Source organism: Vulpes lagopus, chromosome 10, assembly GCF_018345385.1.
Source record: "Vulpes lagopus strain Blue_001 chromosome 10, ASM1834538v1, whole genome shotgun sequence".
In the NCBI taxonomy this organism is placed as follows: domain Eukaryota; kingdom Metazoa; phylum Chordata; class Mammalia; order Carnivora; family Canidae; genus Vulpes; species Vulpes lagopus.
The window spans coordinates 72,020,261-72,035,441 of NC_054833.1; the positions used below are offsets into that span (position 1 = coordinate 72,020,261).

General features: G+C 39.5%; 1 protein-coding gene across 1 annotated transcript in view; it reads right to left on the minus strand.

Moving 5' to 3' along the window:
• CACHD1 (cache domain containing 1) overlaps positions 1 to 15,181 on the minus strand; it is a 201,842-nt gene that overhangs the window by 66,870 nt on the left and 119,791 nt on the right. Inside the window, exon 4 of the mRNA XM_041770890.1 lies at positions 8,282 to 8,388. Within this exon, the coding sequence (XP_041626824.1) occupies positions 8,282 to 8,388 (107 nt within the window). The remainder of the gene's footprint in view (positions 1 to 8,281; positions 8,389 to 15,181) is intronic.

The following is a 15,181-nucleotide window of genomic DNA, read 5'->3' on the forward strand; positions in this document are numbered from 1 at the left end:
CATCCATAAAATAGAGTGGATGCATGTCTTTGGTATCTATGGTAAGACAAAAATACTAAATGGTTTATGAAGTGCTAAGAAGCAACAGATTGATTTTCTTGTGTACATTGTGTATTTGGATTCAGCATAGTTTGGATCATGCAAATGCAGGATGGTATCAATGCATAGCCTGTGTCATCCTATATACCTGAGATATTTATGTATGCTAATTTGCTGTGAAACTAAAGAAACCATCTCATTTATTCTTCGTCTAGTCATTTTGCCTATGCCATGGCCATCTCTTTCTAATCCCACTTTTGGATTTACATGTAATTACCTTGCAAGCTATCCTGCAAGCAAATCACAATCAATTCTTTTCTTTCCTAAGGTCCTTCAAAATTCTTGGTCCTTCCACTATAAAAATGAAACAGAAACACAAAATTCTAGTTTCATACATTCATCAATAAGTATTTGCTGTGTACCTGCTACGGGCAGGTCACTATATTGGGAACTTGACATACAAAAAAATAAATTAAAAAGGGATGCCTGGGTGGCTCAGTCAGTGAAGTGTCTGCCTTCGACTCAGGTCATGATCCCAGCGTCAGGGGATCCAGACCAGCATCCAGCTCCCTGTTCAGTGGGGTGCCTGCCTTCTTCTTCTCCCCGCTCCCCACTTGGACTCTCTCTAGTTCTCACTCTCTCAAATAATTAAATAAATAATCGTTTAAAAATTCATTAAAAAGAGCAGAGGGTCAGCATAAAAACTGAAATTTCTAAGAATGTACCACAGAATAAAATGATAAAGAAGAGAGAGTTGTGCCAACCCAATTCTGAATGACCACCCCACTCTCTCAACTCCCTTGGAGTTGGCTGAGGATCTCACCTCAGCCTGACTGATCCCACCCCTCAATCCTGCTTCCTTCCCTCTCCCCATAGGCTGCCAGTCTCCATCTCAAAGTGTGGGCCTAGTAAACTTAACCAGTACAACCGACAAAGAATTCTACCTGTGAAAGGCAAGATGACAAGGAATTTGGGCCCTGAGGAATGAGCAATATTTTATGAGTCAGAGGAGGCAGGCACTATATTCTGGGATAAAACAGTCACAGGAGTGAAAGCATGGAAGAGTGACAGAGATTAAGGATTCGAAGAAATGAAAGCTCCCCCACCGCCCCCGAGGGCAGGAGGAAGGGGAAAAGAAGATGGCATTGAAAGGCCTCCACCTTTATCTTACAGGTGAGCCACCAGAGGTTTTTCAGAAATGGAGTTATAGAGCAGATATTTGCAAAATACCTAAAGTATGCAGGATATATTGAAAAAAGAATAAAAGCAGGGAAAACTTTCAGGAGGTTTCTGTATTAATTCATCTTCTAGAAAGGTCTACAAAGATCTAGGTTTATGGCATTAATAGTGCAGAAGACAAAAGGGATTCAAGACACATCTCTGAACTATGGACTGTGAGCCAGGTTGCCCCTTCAATGAAGAGGGGACAATGACACCTATGTCACAAGTCAGCATGACGAGCGAGAAGGGCACATGGTAAATGCCTAGCGAGGTGACTTGTACATAGTAAATACTTAACAAATATTCACTCACTCACACTCTCATTTGATCACTGACTTAAGAGAAGTTAAATCTGTTAAAACTTGGAGAAGTACTGGGTTGAAAAAGGTGAGGAAATAGTCCCAATATAACCAGGATGGAGGTACTGCTAATCGGGATAGCGAGCCCAGCTGGGAGAGAGGTTTAGAGAAAAGTTTGTTTTAATTTTTGAGGTAGCTACAGAATCATCACAGAGACATGTGTCTTAAAGTTAGTTACTCAATACATAAGCTCAAATAGGCCATGGCTGAAGACAGATTTGGAATTCCTCAGCATGTGGTAGGAGCTGAGGTGCTGGCTAAATTGAGAATATTTGGGGAGATAACATTTATAAGTGGGGGAAGGTGGTTAAGAGAGGACCTGTGGGGACATCTACCTGAGGAGAAAGGAGCTTAAGAAGAAAAATGAAAAGGTCTGAACAGAGAAGAGGATAAATGCCACAGAACAATTTCATGGAAGCCAAAGGATGATAGAACTTCAAAACAGAAATTTACCTGTCAACTGCTACACAGGGGTCAGGGAAACTGTGGAGGGGTCACTTGGAATCCTTCCAGAGGGAGTGATACAGTGAAAAATTGGGACAATATGAATGGTGAACTGGAGTAGATGGATTAATTCAAGGATGTTCTACAATCATTCCCACCAGGATCTACAAGTAAATTTATTTACATATATACAAAGGAATGTTCAAGATACATTTCTTAACTAAAGCCAAACCAGGCTATATCCAATATGATATGTATTATGAGAGAATATATAAGGATATGTGTGACTAATAAAATCTTCTGAAATCAGTATAATAGGGTTGCTGTGACAAAATATAAAAAAGACTAGACTTTGAAGTAGCTTGCATTATAGGAATAGAACAAAGGAATACTTAATTTTGTGTATATGTGTGACACACATACACACACAAATATATACTGAATCATATAGCCTGAATAATCTGGATTTCTAAGTAACTGAATAGTTTTTAGGTGTTGTACAGATAATTACCACATCTGTGATGACACTAATGCAATCACAAAGCTGGGGCAAATAGGCATAAAAATAAACTAGAAATTCCTAGGTTGGTTGATTTTTATTCTTTTATTTTAGGTTTTTAGGAAGAACATAGCTTTTCACTGCATTGGCATTAGCATACTGAATAGATAATTTTCATGACATTTTAAAGAAGGGAGAAAAACCTACAACACAGAGCCAATCTTTGTCATTCACAGAAGGAAGCGATGAAGCCATTGAAACTAGCAGCAGTCTCCAGCCTCCAGTGCCCACCTGTACCTCCTGCAGCATTTACCGTTGTAACATGACTTACAGATGCCCCTTACACCCCGTGAATCCCATTTCTCAATGTAGACTGCAACGCTACCAAGATCGAAGTTTGCAACTTCAAATGATGTCTTTAAATCAAACACAATAAAGAAAGTCCAGGCACTTTTTCTTTTGGCAAGAAAGACTAACTCCCACTCTACTCATACCTCCATTGCATAACTCAAGAGAGCAAGAGGCAACTTTCCTTGGACTCTTCAAATAAATTCTCTTTAGGGATCAGGCTACGCACAAGAAAATAGCTCAGCAGGAATTAAAAAAAGAGAGAGGGAGGGAGGGAGGGAAACTAGGGATAAAAGCAGGAAGGAACCTGAACAAAACATTACCAGCACCATAATGTAACGTGTGCACTGTCAAATGCTAGTTGCTTGAATGGAATCAGGGACAAGGAGTCAATATGGAAAGTTGAGATCTGGCATGGTTTAAGAAAAAGAATACAAGAGTGTGTTGGATGGATGGACACATGACCTAGTTTTGGGTAAATGAAGCTAAGAATGGTTTACAATTTATGGGAGTCTGTTTCCAGCTAGTCTGAAAGGCAACCTGAAACTGTGTTATCAATTAGGGACCCATTGATGGATTATATACAGTCTGAAACAGCCTGAGGCTGGACATCTTACAGATGTAAATATCAGACATGTAATAGCCCACGAAATACATTAATTCTTCTCTGAAAGGGGGCATGAGCTGGAGAGGAGGAAAAGGGGGAGCTCCGAGGTTACCCTCCAGCATCTACCACTCCTCTTATATTACAAATGACTGCTCAAGAATGTGGACTTTGGGATGCAGCCACTGGCTTGGTGGAATGTCACACAACTTCAAATACAAGCAAGTCAGTTCTTAAATACCTGAACATTGTCAAAAACTGCTTGTAAATCTAGCTATGTCAACTACGCTGAGAACAACTCATTAGGTAGGATGTTATACTTGAGATGTGCTTTTAGAAACAGCAAAATTCAAGATCTGATGATCTTTAACCATATACCTCTGCCCTCACCATCTTCTTTCTCCCCTCCTAATTTTTCAACCTCTCTCTCCCTTCACAGATAACTACTGTAATGAAACAGCATTCCCAATTACATGTGCAGCTGAGTTCTGCTCTAAAACCTCATTTATAGATGACAAACTTAGTGTATATAAAAGGTCTTCAATGCCTCTTCTTCCTCTGGCTTACTCTTGGCTGATGATCTTGCTTCCTAAGTCTCTGAGAAAAAATCACTACGAAGGGGAAGTCTCCTCATTCCCTCCACTACATGGATCATTATGGGGATCCCTGTACACTTGCTCTTCCTTCCCTCCTCTTATTAAGAACGAACAGTGTTTTTGGACCCTCTCACTGGAATCGCACCATCTCTTGCCTAATCAAGAAAAAGGCTCCAATAATTGTCTCCCCTATTGCTTCTGGGTCTTTTGCTTTCCTCCACTGGATCATTCCCTTGGCACATAACCTTGCTGTAATTTCTCTTAATTTAAAAACACCCTCGGGACTCCACATGGCCCTCCAGGTTTCCTTTCAACAAACTTTGGGATTTTTCTTTTTTCTTTTATTTTTTTTAAGATTTTATTTATTTATTCATGAGATACACACACACACACACACACACACACACACACACACACACACACACACAGAGAGAGAGAGAGAGAGAGAGGCAGAGACACAGGCAGAGGGAGAAGCAGGCTCCATGCAGGGAGGCTGACACGGGACTCGATCCCGGGTCCCCAGGATCATGCCCTGGGCTGAAGGTGGTGCTAAACCACTGAGCCACCCAGGCTGCCCACTGGGATTTCATATACTGTTTCCTGCTCCTCTCATCCCTTCTTAAGAGCTTGAACCAACCAGGATCAGCCTGTCATTCTATTCTACCAAACAGTCCTTGTCAAGATCATCAATGACCTCCATGTTCCTAAATCCAGTGTCTGCTTTCTTAGCCTTCATCATACTGGGCCTACTTAATCCAGTTGATCTCTTCTGGCTTCTTGAAATACTTTTTTCACTTGGATTCAAGAAGATGGCTCTCTTGGTTCTACCAGATTGACTTCCTTCTCAGATTCCTTCACTGTAACCTCTTCATTTCAGTGACCTTTACATGGTAAAGCATCCCAAGACTCAGTCCTGAACCTCTTCTCTTTTTTACTCACAGCCACTTGCTAGGTGATCTTTTGGGTCTCATGATTTATTACCTATACACAATGAATCTCAAATCTCGATCTGGGGTCTGACCCAGTCCCCAGACTCCAGACTTGTATATTTGACTTGTGATTATCTAATGTGTATCTCAAATTTCACTTTTCTAAATCTGAAATGCTGATTTCCTGCTTGCCACTGGTATCCCCCACCCTGATAAACGGCAACTCTGTCCTTGTTGACAAGGCCAAATATCTTGGAAGTCCTTCCCAGTTCTTCTCTTCCTCTCACATACTCTCCCCCACCCTCATTCAATTCATCAGCAAATCCTAATGGTTCTACCTGCAAAACCTATTCAAAATCCAATCTCTTCTCACCACCGCCTCTGTTACTACTATGAGCCACTGCCATCTGCCACCTGGATTTTGGAATAACCTCTTAAATGGTTTCCTGGCTTCCACCATCACCTTGCTATAATCTATTCTTGTCACAGCAGTTCATAAACCTTTTAACCTAAGTCAAATCATGACTCTGGATAAGCCCTTTTTGCTCCTTGCCCCCACCTCTCCTCCACCATGACCTCTATTCATATCAAAAGCTAAAGTCCTTCTAAGTGCCAGTAAAGTCAGGTTCTTGGTAACTTGGCCCCCAACTGCCTCTCTGGTCTCATCTTCTACGGTCAATCCTTGTTCACTGAATCACAGTTATACTGGCCTTCTTGCTGAGCACACTGAACATTCTCCTAACTCAAACTCTGCCTGGATACATTTCTTCCAGTTATTCTTATGGTTTTACAACCCCACTTATTCAGATCTCACTGATGAGTCCTTTTATAAAGTAATAAGACTCCTTCTCCCTTCTTTCTCCTTCCCCCCCCACCCCATTCCATTCCCCCCACCGCCAGCCAAAAGTACCATTATGTCTTATCCCTGTGTTATTTTTCCTCCATAACATTCATCATCAGATATATGTATATTTACATGTCCTTTTGTTTAAGATTTATGTTTCCTGGCTTTCCTTATAACTGACCTAGGACAAAGGAAAGTGTTTACCACTACTTGATAGGTGTACAATAGGACTATTAATGATGGAGATAGATTTCAATAATACACTCATTATTGAGGATCTATTGTCAGATTCATATTACGAAAAGTACGGTCTACCAGAAAGAAGTGAAAATATATTGGGAGGTAGTAATTCCTTCTTGCTTTATTTTCCCCTGGTTATAAAAGCAACGCATGCTTAGTTTAAAATTAAGAAAACTGGGGTGTCTAGGTGGCTTAGTCAGTTAAGCATCTGTCTTTGTCTCAAGTCATGATCTCAGAGTCCTGGGATTGAGACCCATGCTAGGATCCTTGCTCAGTGGGGAGCCTGCTTCTCCCTCTGCTGCTGCTCTTCCTTGCTCATTCTCCTTTCTCAAATACATAAAATATTAAAAAACATATGAAAATTGATAAGTAAAAATACCTATTCCATCACTAAAAGATAACAATTAACATTTATGTGTCAGCCCTTTTAGATCTTATGTATGTAAAGAAGGAATGGGCTATGTTTTTTCCTTATTAATTCAAATAGCCAGAAGTGAACATATACTGTAAAAATTTTGGCTCAGATCATGATCTCATGGGTCATGGGATCAACTCCCCTGTTGGGCTCTGCCCCTCCACCCCCATGCACAAACTTTCTCTATCTCTCTAATAAATAATTTTTTTTTTTAAATTGCTATTTCAAGCTCCAGTCTTCAGACCCAGCAGTGTGTCTTGTGTTACTAAGCATAACTGAGGGAAAGAGGTAAGCACTGAATTTGAGAACTAGAAAACTCAAGTTCTAGCTCTGTGCTCTATGCCAGCTATGGAATCTTCCATAATTCATTTACCCTGCCCATTCCATGTCCTTCTGTACTCTTATATTTTTTTATGAAAAATATTTTCAATTGATCTTCTTTTCTAGTAGTTAACCACATCTACTCCTGCTCCAGATGGCCTCTAAATTCCCTAATATCTAAAAACAAAACAAAACCTGAATCCATTACATATTGGTCGATATATTTTTTTCTTTTTCTTTTTTTAATTTTTATTTATTTATGATAGTCACACAGAGAGAGAGAGAGAGAGGCAGAGACATAGGCAGAGGGAGAAGCAGGCTCCATGCACTGGGAGCCCGACATAGGATTCGATCCCAGGTCTCCAGGATCGCGCCCTGGGCCAAAGGCAGGCGCCAAACTGCTGCGCCACCCAGGGATCCCTATATTGGTCTATATAGTATGTACCTGGCACATTTAGGTTGACCATTTAGCCAGCAGCTAGACTTTTAATATCCTTAAGTGACATTAAGCTACAGTTCTTTCCTTCCAGACTTACTAGATTACCTGGTTTGTGTATACAACTCCCAAAGGCTACAATTCTCCCCATGGGCCATGACTGGATGGGGCTCTAAAAGTAAATATTTTGTTCCCTCAGGGTTTACATGTCTGCAAGAGATCTGGAATTTGGGAAATACAGTTCTTCATATTTAAGATTATATCCTTCATTTTTCAGTAATAAGAGAAGTCATAGGATCCTTCTGAGCCTCAGATTTGAGGATTGAAACCAGTAGGTCATCTCTAAAGAGATTTCCAGCTCTTAAAAGGGAAGCTTTTTGGTTCTGAAGCCCACCAATCAACAAGTGTGCGTAGCAAGACAAGTAGAGACATATAGACTGGAAAACCATGACAAGAAAGCAGAGATACCAAATCTCTTTGGAACTACACATAACTATATATACAGGTACCCTAGTAGTTATTACTACTGCATATGACTAAGTTTTAACAAAACCGAGAACAATGCTCAGCCTCAGTATATAGCACCCTGGCACTGTTTATTAGTAGAAATGCTCCCTTACCATTCTTCCCAAAACAAATTAAAAATTACAAATAGGGAATACAAATTCAATACTTTTTAATGCAAAGGTAGCTGGGTCTCTAAAATAACCTTTAAAATAATATGTGTAAAACTCCTAATGAACAAGATAATGGATTGAAGAGCCGAGCCATATGTATACTATATAATAAAAACTCAATACAGGTCAGCTGTATTTTCTTTTTCCTTTCCTTCTTTTGAGTGTCAACTTCCCAGAAAGAAATACCTAATTTTAGGTATATGATATTTTCTCTTCAAATCTTAAGGGGAAAAAACCTAAAGCAATACATTTATTCAACTTGAATGTGGTGGAATATAGTTCATCTTTATAAACCAAGAGATTACTGACCTGAATTTAAATCTCGTCCTGGATTGAAGGCTCGGCTATTAACAGTAGTAGAAAGTCGATCGCAACTAATTGTTCTAGATACATTGGTATTAAAGTTCCCATCAAATCTGAAACAATAGAAGAGAATTAGCAATATTTAAGTGGTTATTAAATTAAAACCAACAAAATAATTGATATCATATATGAAATAAGGCAGCTCATAATAAACAGCAAGTTATTATTTAGACTTTAAATATTGAAAAAAAATAATTTCAGAACAGTATGGGAAAAAATATATGCTTCTAGAAGGCTTTAGAAATCAAGTTCAGTCTAAAGAGATAAAGATAACCATCCTTTGATCCAATTCTCGCTGCAATGAATTTGAGTCAGGTACTATCAATAAAATTATACAGAAAACAGATTTGACAAAATTTAGACTTAAGCTATGATGTTATATATGAAACAATTCTTTAAATTATCTGAAAACCAGTGACTAAGAACAAAAATAGTAAGTAGCGAAGGCAAAAGAATGTTTGTGGAGGAGGCAACACCTAGACTTTGATTCCCTGCTCTGTCGCTATTAAATGTGTGACTCTCAACAAACTTCAACTTGTCTGAGCTAACCTTTTTTTTTTTTTTTATAACCTAAGGAAGAAAATTTTTAAAAAGTGAGAGAGATAGGGCAGCCCGGGTCGCTCAGCGGTTTAGTGCCACCTTCAGCACAGGGTGTGATCCTGGAGTCCCGGGATCAAGTCTCACATCGGGCTTCCGGCATGGAGTCTGCTTCTCCCTCTGCCTGTGTCTCTGCACCAGCCGCCCCCTCTTGTTCTGTGTGTGTGTCTCTCATGAATAAATAAATAAAATCTTTAAAGAAAAAAAAAGAGAGATAAAGTTCCTCTCATGGTATAGAACACAGAGTTTGCATCTTCTGGATTATAATGTAAAAGAGGTCATGGTCTTTTTGATTTCCAGTGAAGTGCAATGCTAGGAGTAGGGCTAGAACATCACTAGTACCCTGACTAGTTGCTGATAAATAAATAATAGTGTAATCAGGATCCATATCCTAGAGCAAACAATCTGCAACAAAGTAAAAAGAAAATGCACCATCTCAATCATATACAGTCCCTATGAGTATTTTTTTTTTATGATAATCAGAGAGAGAGAGAGAGAGAGAGAGAGAGAGAGAGAGAGGCAGAGACACAGGCAGAGGGAGAAGCAGGCTCCACGCACTGGGAGCCCGACGTGGGATTCGATCCCGGGTCTCCAGGATCCCGCCCTGGGCCAAAGGCAGGCGCCACCGCTGCGCCACCCAGGGATCCCTCCTACGAGTATTTTTTAAGTAAACTTAATCCAGAAGTAATGAAAGCAAAAAAATATTAAATTTCTAAATAGCTCATTTAGGATTTTATAAACTGAAAAGACTCACGAATTTTTAAGACTCACGAATTTTAATTTTTAACCAAATTAACTTAAGCTGAAATTAGGGTTTTTAAAATGTGTAGCTCAGCTTATAAATACCATTGATGAAATTCCATTTATGCAGAGAAGCTATACGACCTAGAAGAAACACTCCTAAAAATCAAGATCCACTTGGTTATTCACATGAGCTTTGATTAATGTCAATCACATCTCAATATATAAAAATTACTATGTTGAACTGATTGTATAAGCCAGGGACTAGGTCTTCACATGGTGTGTTGGGTTCCAAAATGAAAGTTTTGCTTGAAAACCTATCATCTTGCAGGAAGAGGCAACTGGATTTTAAGAGAACTTTAGTTCAGCCTCCAACCCAGAACAGGATTCTATCAACCCTATCAATTGTGCTGCCAAGGACACATTTGCTTTACCAACGTGGTTGCTCTTCCTTGGACCTGTTCCAATTCGTCTAGACAAGAGACTGCTGCCTCAAAAGCCACAGATGGAGAGAAAAGAAGAAATTAATACATCAGCAGCTGCCTGTGTGCAAGCAGGCAAAGCAACATAATCTCACCATCCCTCTCTTGTAGCATTTGAATATCTGTATAGCAAGAGTGGCGCTATACAAGGAATTCACTTGCTCTCCTTGCTCTATATAGCCATGTTATGCCAATTCCCTCATACTTTTTTTTTCCTCACATACTTTTTAATAAAAGACTATAGAATATTTAGGCTTGTGGGCTGGCTATATAGTCTCTATCACAACTGCTACAACTCTGCCACTGTAGTGTGCAACCAACGAGCACTCACAAAAGAATGAGTATGGCTGTGTTCCAATAAAACTTAATTTTCAAAAATAGGCAGTGTGCCAGACTTGCTATACCACCCTGGGCCCAGATCAGGGCAGTCCAAGAAAATTCTCTGAAATGACAAAAATGTATTATTTTTGTAATGTCCAATATAGTAGCTACACATGGCTACTGAGCATTTGAAATGTAGCTAATACAACTTAGACACTAAATTTTTAAGTTTTTAATTTCAGATAATATACCAAATTTTCTATGTTGTACAATTTTATCTTAAATGTAAATCATCACTGAATAGTGGTTACCATATTGGACAAGTACAATTCTGTAAATTTCTCTTGATTATTTACCCAGTCATCCTTCAGGTCTCTCTATTCACTTACTATTCTCCCAGGAAGTCCCATCCTGATTGTGGATGATTTCTCATTCTGTATCACTCCATCTTCTCATGGAGTGAAGTATGGCTCATACTTCTCTCAAAGTATGTGCCATAATTTTTAATTTGTCTTCATCTGAGTATTTTCATGGGTGGATTTTTATCACTATATGAATAGACAAGATCTCCTTGAAGGCAGGCACCACGTCTTGTTGGTTTTGTGTACCACTATGTATATGTGACACAGCGTTCTTGTCAAACCAGGCATTCCTATTCACTGATTTTCTTTCTTTCTTTCTTTCTTTCTTTCTTTCTTTCTTTCTTTCTTTCTTTCTTTCTTTCTTTCTTTCTTTCTTTCTTTCTCTTTCTTTCTTTCTTTCTTTCTTTCTCTCTTTCTCTCTTTCTCTCTTTCTTTCTCTCTTTTTTTTTTTAATGAATATCCGTGGTGCCGATGCCTAGCCTTGTTCTAGGCTCCCCAGTAGGCTCTGGAAGTCCAAGCAAAAGAGGACCGTAATTTAGATGAATGGTTCGTGATTCCTGAAAGTCTAGCCATATCAGAATCACCTGAGATGCATGTTGGAATGCAGATTCCTGGGATCTACCCTGGAAGAGTCTGATTTACTGAGTCTGAGGGAAGGTCCAGGAATCTGACTTTGACAGGCTCTCCAGAAAGGAGGAACCCACCAATACTGTCATATAGATTTCTTTAGAAATAAAGCAGTACGGTGGCTTTCTGTGTAAACACAGGTACTTCAAAGTATGCCTCAAAAACAATAGGCCTCAAAGACAGAATGTCTTCCAGTTTGAATCAAGAGAACAGGTGGGTTCCTCCTTTATTTAGGTAGGTAGGTATGCCTGGAACTAACATCTCGACTTTGCCGGACAGATTACAAATCCCTTTTATTTTTTTAAAAATTTTTATTTATCTTTATACCCAAAGTAGGGCTTGAATTTATGACCCCAAGATCAAAAGCAACAAGCTCTTCCAACTGAGCCAGCCAGGTGCTCCACAAACCCCTTTTAGACCTATTCACTTCACAGCTGAGAGAAGTGGCACCACAAAGAGAGGCTTAAACCCATTGCATTATAAACTCCCTGTCCATGGATGAGCCACACACCACCCTGCTTAATTTAAATGACATATAACAAAGAGCTTGCAGAAAGGGGTAACTCAGAAGCATTATTGACAATTTCTCCCAAGAGAAGTAGAAGTTTGGTGAGAAGCCCTGCCTCCCTGCATAGAGTCTCCACCGTCAGGACCCAGGCTACCAGCTCAACCCTTGAGAAGTAGATTCCCAGGGCCTTTGTGAAATGAAAGGTTGCTCCTGGGCACCCTGGCAAGGAAATTATTTTTGTAGGTTGTTTTCCTTTCTGTACTGAAAAGATCATCCTGAAGAACATTAAAGACAATAAAACCTGGAAGTAATTCATTAGCAGAAGCGCTCAGTAAACATTTGTGAGTTATAAAAAGGTTTCACAATGTAGTATTTGCCACCAGTAATTTACCCAACCTTCTCTTCCCTCTATCTCCCAAACCTATAGATCTAACCAGATCAGTCCATCAACTGTTGGATCCCAGCCATGATGTTCTCTAGTGTCCACTGCACTCAACAAAGTCCAGCTTTTTAAATTCCATGCTTATGTTTTTTAGGATTTTATTTACTTTTAGAGAGAGAATGCACACACATGAGCCAGGGGAGAGGGAGAGAGAGAATCTCAAGCAGACATCATGCCCAGTGAGGAACCCAACACTGAGACTTGATCCCATGACCCCGAGATCACGACCCAAGCTGAAATCAAGAGTTTTGTAATCAGGCTTAATATAAGCCTGATTATGCTAACAATATGATATGTTATCATATTGATGTCTATTAGATCTAGATTGGCTTCAGATTCTATTTATAGCAACAAAATTTTAAAGTAAATTATTATGAGCAAATTATCTTACTTTTTTCATCCTTTCCATATACCAAATAAGGATGTATCAAGTTAGAGATGAGACTCCAAAGACTTTGGTATAGAAGTCATCTTATGTAAACCCTGCCACACAGCATTTGAACTCCCAGTTCTTTCAAAAGCCTTTCACGTCTTTGAGAAGCCTTAGTTCCCTCACTAGGGCTGTGAGTCACTTGAGGATTTGTAGGTCTCTCTCAGGTCTAGCACACTGCTGGCAATGTGTAGTATCCAATAAATCCTTATTGGTGACTACCTAGTGACGAAGGGCAGAGAGCTAAGTCACTAGAAAGCTCTCAGTATTTTATCCAGTTATATTCATTGAACATCTATGATGAACAAAGCACTGCCACTGTGGCAGAGCAGGATTAGGTCATGGTCAGGAACATAGGCCTGAGAGGTACACGATCTAGATTGGGGTTTGGGTTTAAATTGCATTTTGCTATATAACTCTTGCACATAACTTAGGATTTCTAAGCCTCTGTTTTTCTCATTCATAAAATGGTTATAATAGTATCTATTTCATAGATATCTATCTATTTCATAAGATTGTTTTAAGAATCAAATCAGAAAATGGCTCTTAAGAGCCAGATACACAGTAAGCATTAAATAAATAGTAAGAACTAGTATTAGATGTGTTAGAAGGAGTTACCAGCTACTAAGTGCTCATCATATGTTCCAAGTGCTTTACATGGATTAACTCATCTGATTTTCACAAGCCCGAGAAAAGTACTATTACCTCCACTTGAATACTTGGAAACTGAGGCACAGAAATGTTAAATCAAGAAGCCCAAGGTTCACAGCTGGGAAGCAAACAGAACCAAGATGTGATCATCTATTTGAGTTCATTCATAATGAATACACTGTAATGTATCTCAAATCAACAAGTTATCATTAACATTATCTAAAATAGCTGAAATAGAATTGAATTCTCTCAGAGGAAAAGATTACTCTGAAAGATGATAGAGCACAGGAAAAATCTTTGCTTTTCACTTAACAGAAAATGACAGTAGCTGGAGTGCCTGGGTGGCTCAGTTGTTTGAAGGCCTGCTTTCAGCACAGGTCATGATCTCAGGGTCTTGGGATCGAGCCCCCACGTCAGCCTCCCTGCTCAGGGGGAGTTTGCTTTTCCCTCTGCGTCTTCCCTCACCCGCTCTTGCTCACTCTCACTCGCTCTCTCACGCGAGTAAATAAAACTCTTAAGAAGAATTCTAAAAAAGAATATGACAGTAGCTAAACATAAGGCTTCACAAAGCACAGCTTAAGAGAAAGAGCTCTATGGGCAAATAGAAATATGTGCAGGAAGATGATATTAAAGGCAGGTGTTCTTTATCAATGGTTAATAACTTAAATGCTCATCACCAGCATAGTATGGAATTGGCCATTAGAGAATTACTTTTTATTATTTCATTCTAGAAAAGCCTCAAGTTCCCCTCCCATTCAGCACTGAAATCTGAGGTGCTTCAGGGAACCAAGGATAGGAGAGTGAACACATACATTCTCTGCACAGAGACACAGCTGACCTGGTGCCAGCTCAAAGTAGTTTTCTCCTCCTCCTGGTACCAAAGTTCTTATCTGAAAGACCCTGGCATTCTGATGAAAGCCTTGAACATTTAAATGGCTTGGGTACAACAAAGATAACAGAAATAAGACAATATCAAGAAAGAAAAAATTGTACCAAATTTTGAAAATTCTCACAAGGGGGCAATGAATATAGGATGCAAAATAACATAATGGACAACAGCCACAGCTTAAGGGTTTTTTGTTTGTTGTTATTGTTTTAGATTTATCAGTAAGAGACATAGAGAGAGAGGCAGAGAGACAGACAGAGGGACAACCAGGCTCCCCATGGGGAGCCCAATGTGGGACTGGATCACACCCTGGGACTCTGGGATCACACCCTGAGCCAAAGTCAGATGCTCAACCACTGAGGCACCAGGTGCCCCCAACAGCTTAAGCTTTACTGTAAAGGTAGGTAAGGTGTAATACTGAAACTCAACTCAGGAAAACCCCAACTGATGTGGTGCAAATACAAAGGCTTCCAGAGACCAAACTTGATTCAAAAATAAAATGTAAAATATCTAAAGAAGTTCTTCTGAAGGAATCCATAGAACAATCCTGATGCTTTAGCATTAAATAACCACCTTACAGGAGAACCTTAGCCAGAGGGCAATCTGATCCCTGTTTTGTTAGTTCAAGAACATGTGGATTCTAAAAGTATATTAGTGAATGAACAGATTGTTACCTCATTCCGAAATCTGATATAAGTAATATGCATGCAGTGAACGCTAGTGGCTTTAAGTTAATTTACTCCTATCAAGCCCCCACATTCAGAGACCTGTTATCCACTCCTTCCTGCTAGATGGCATT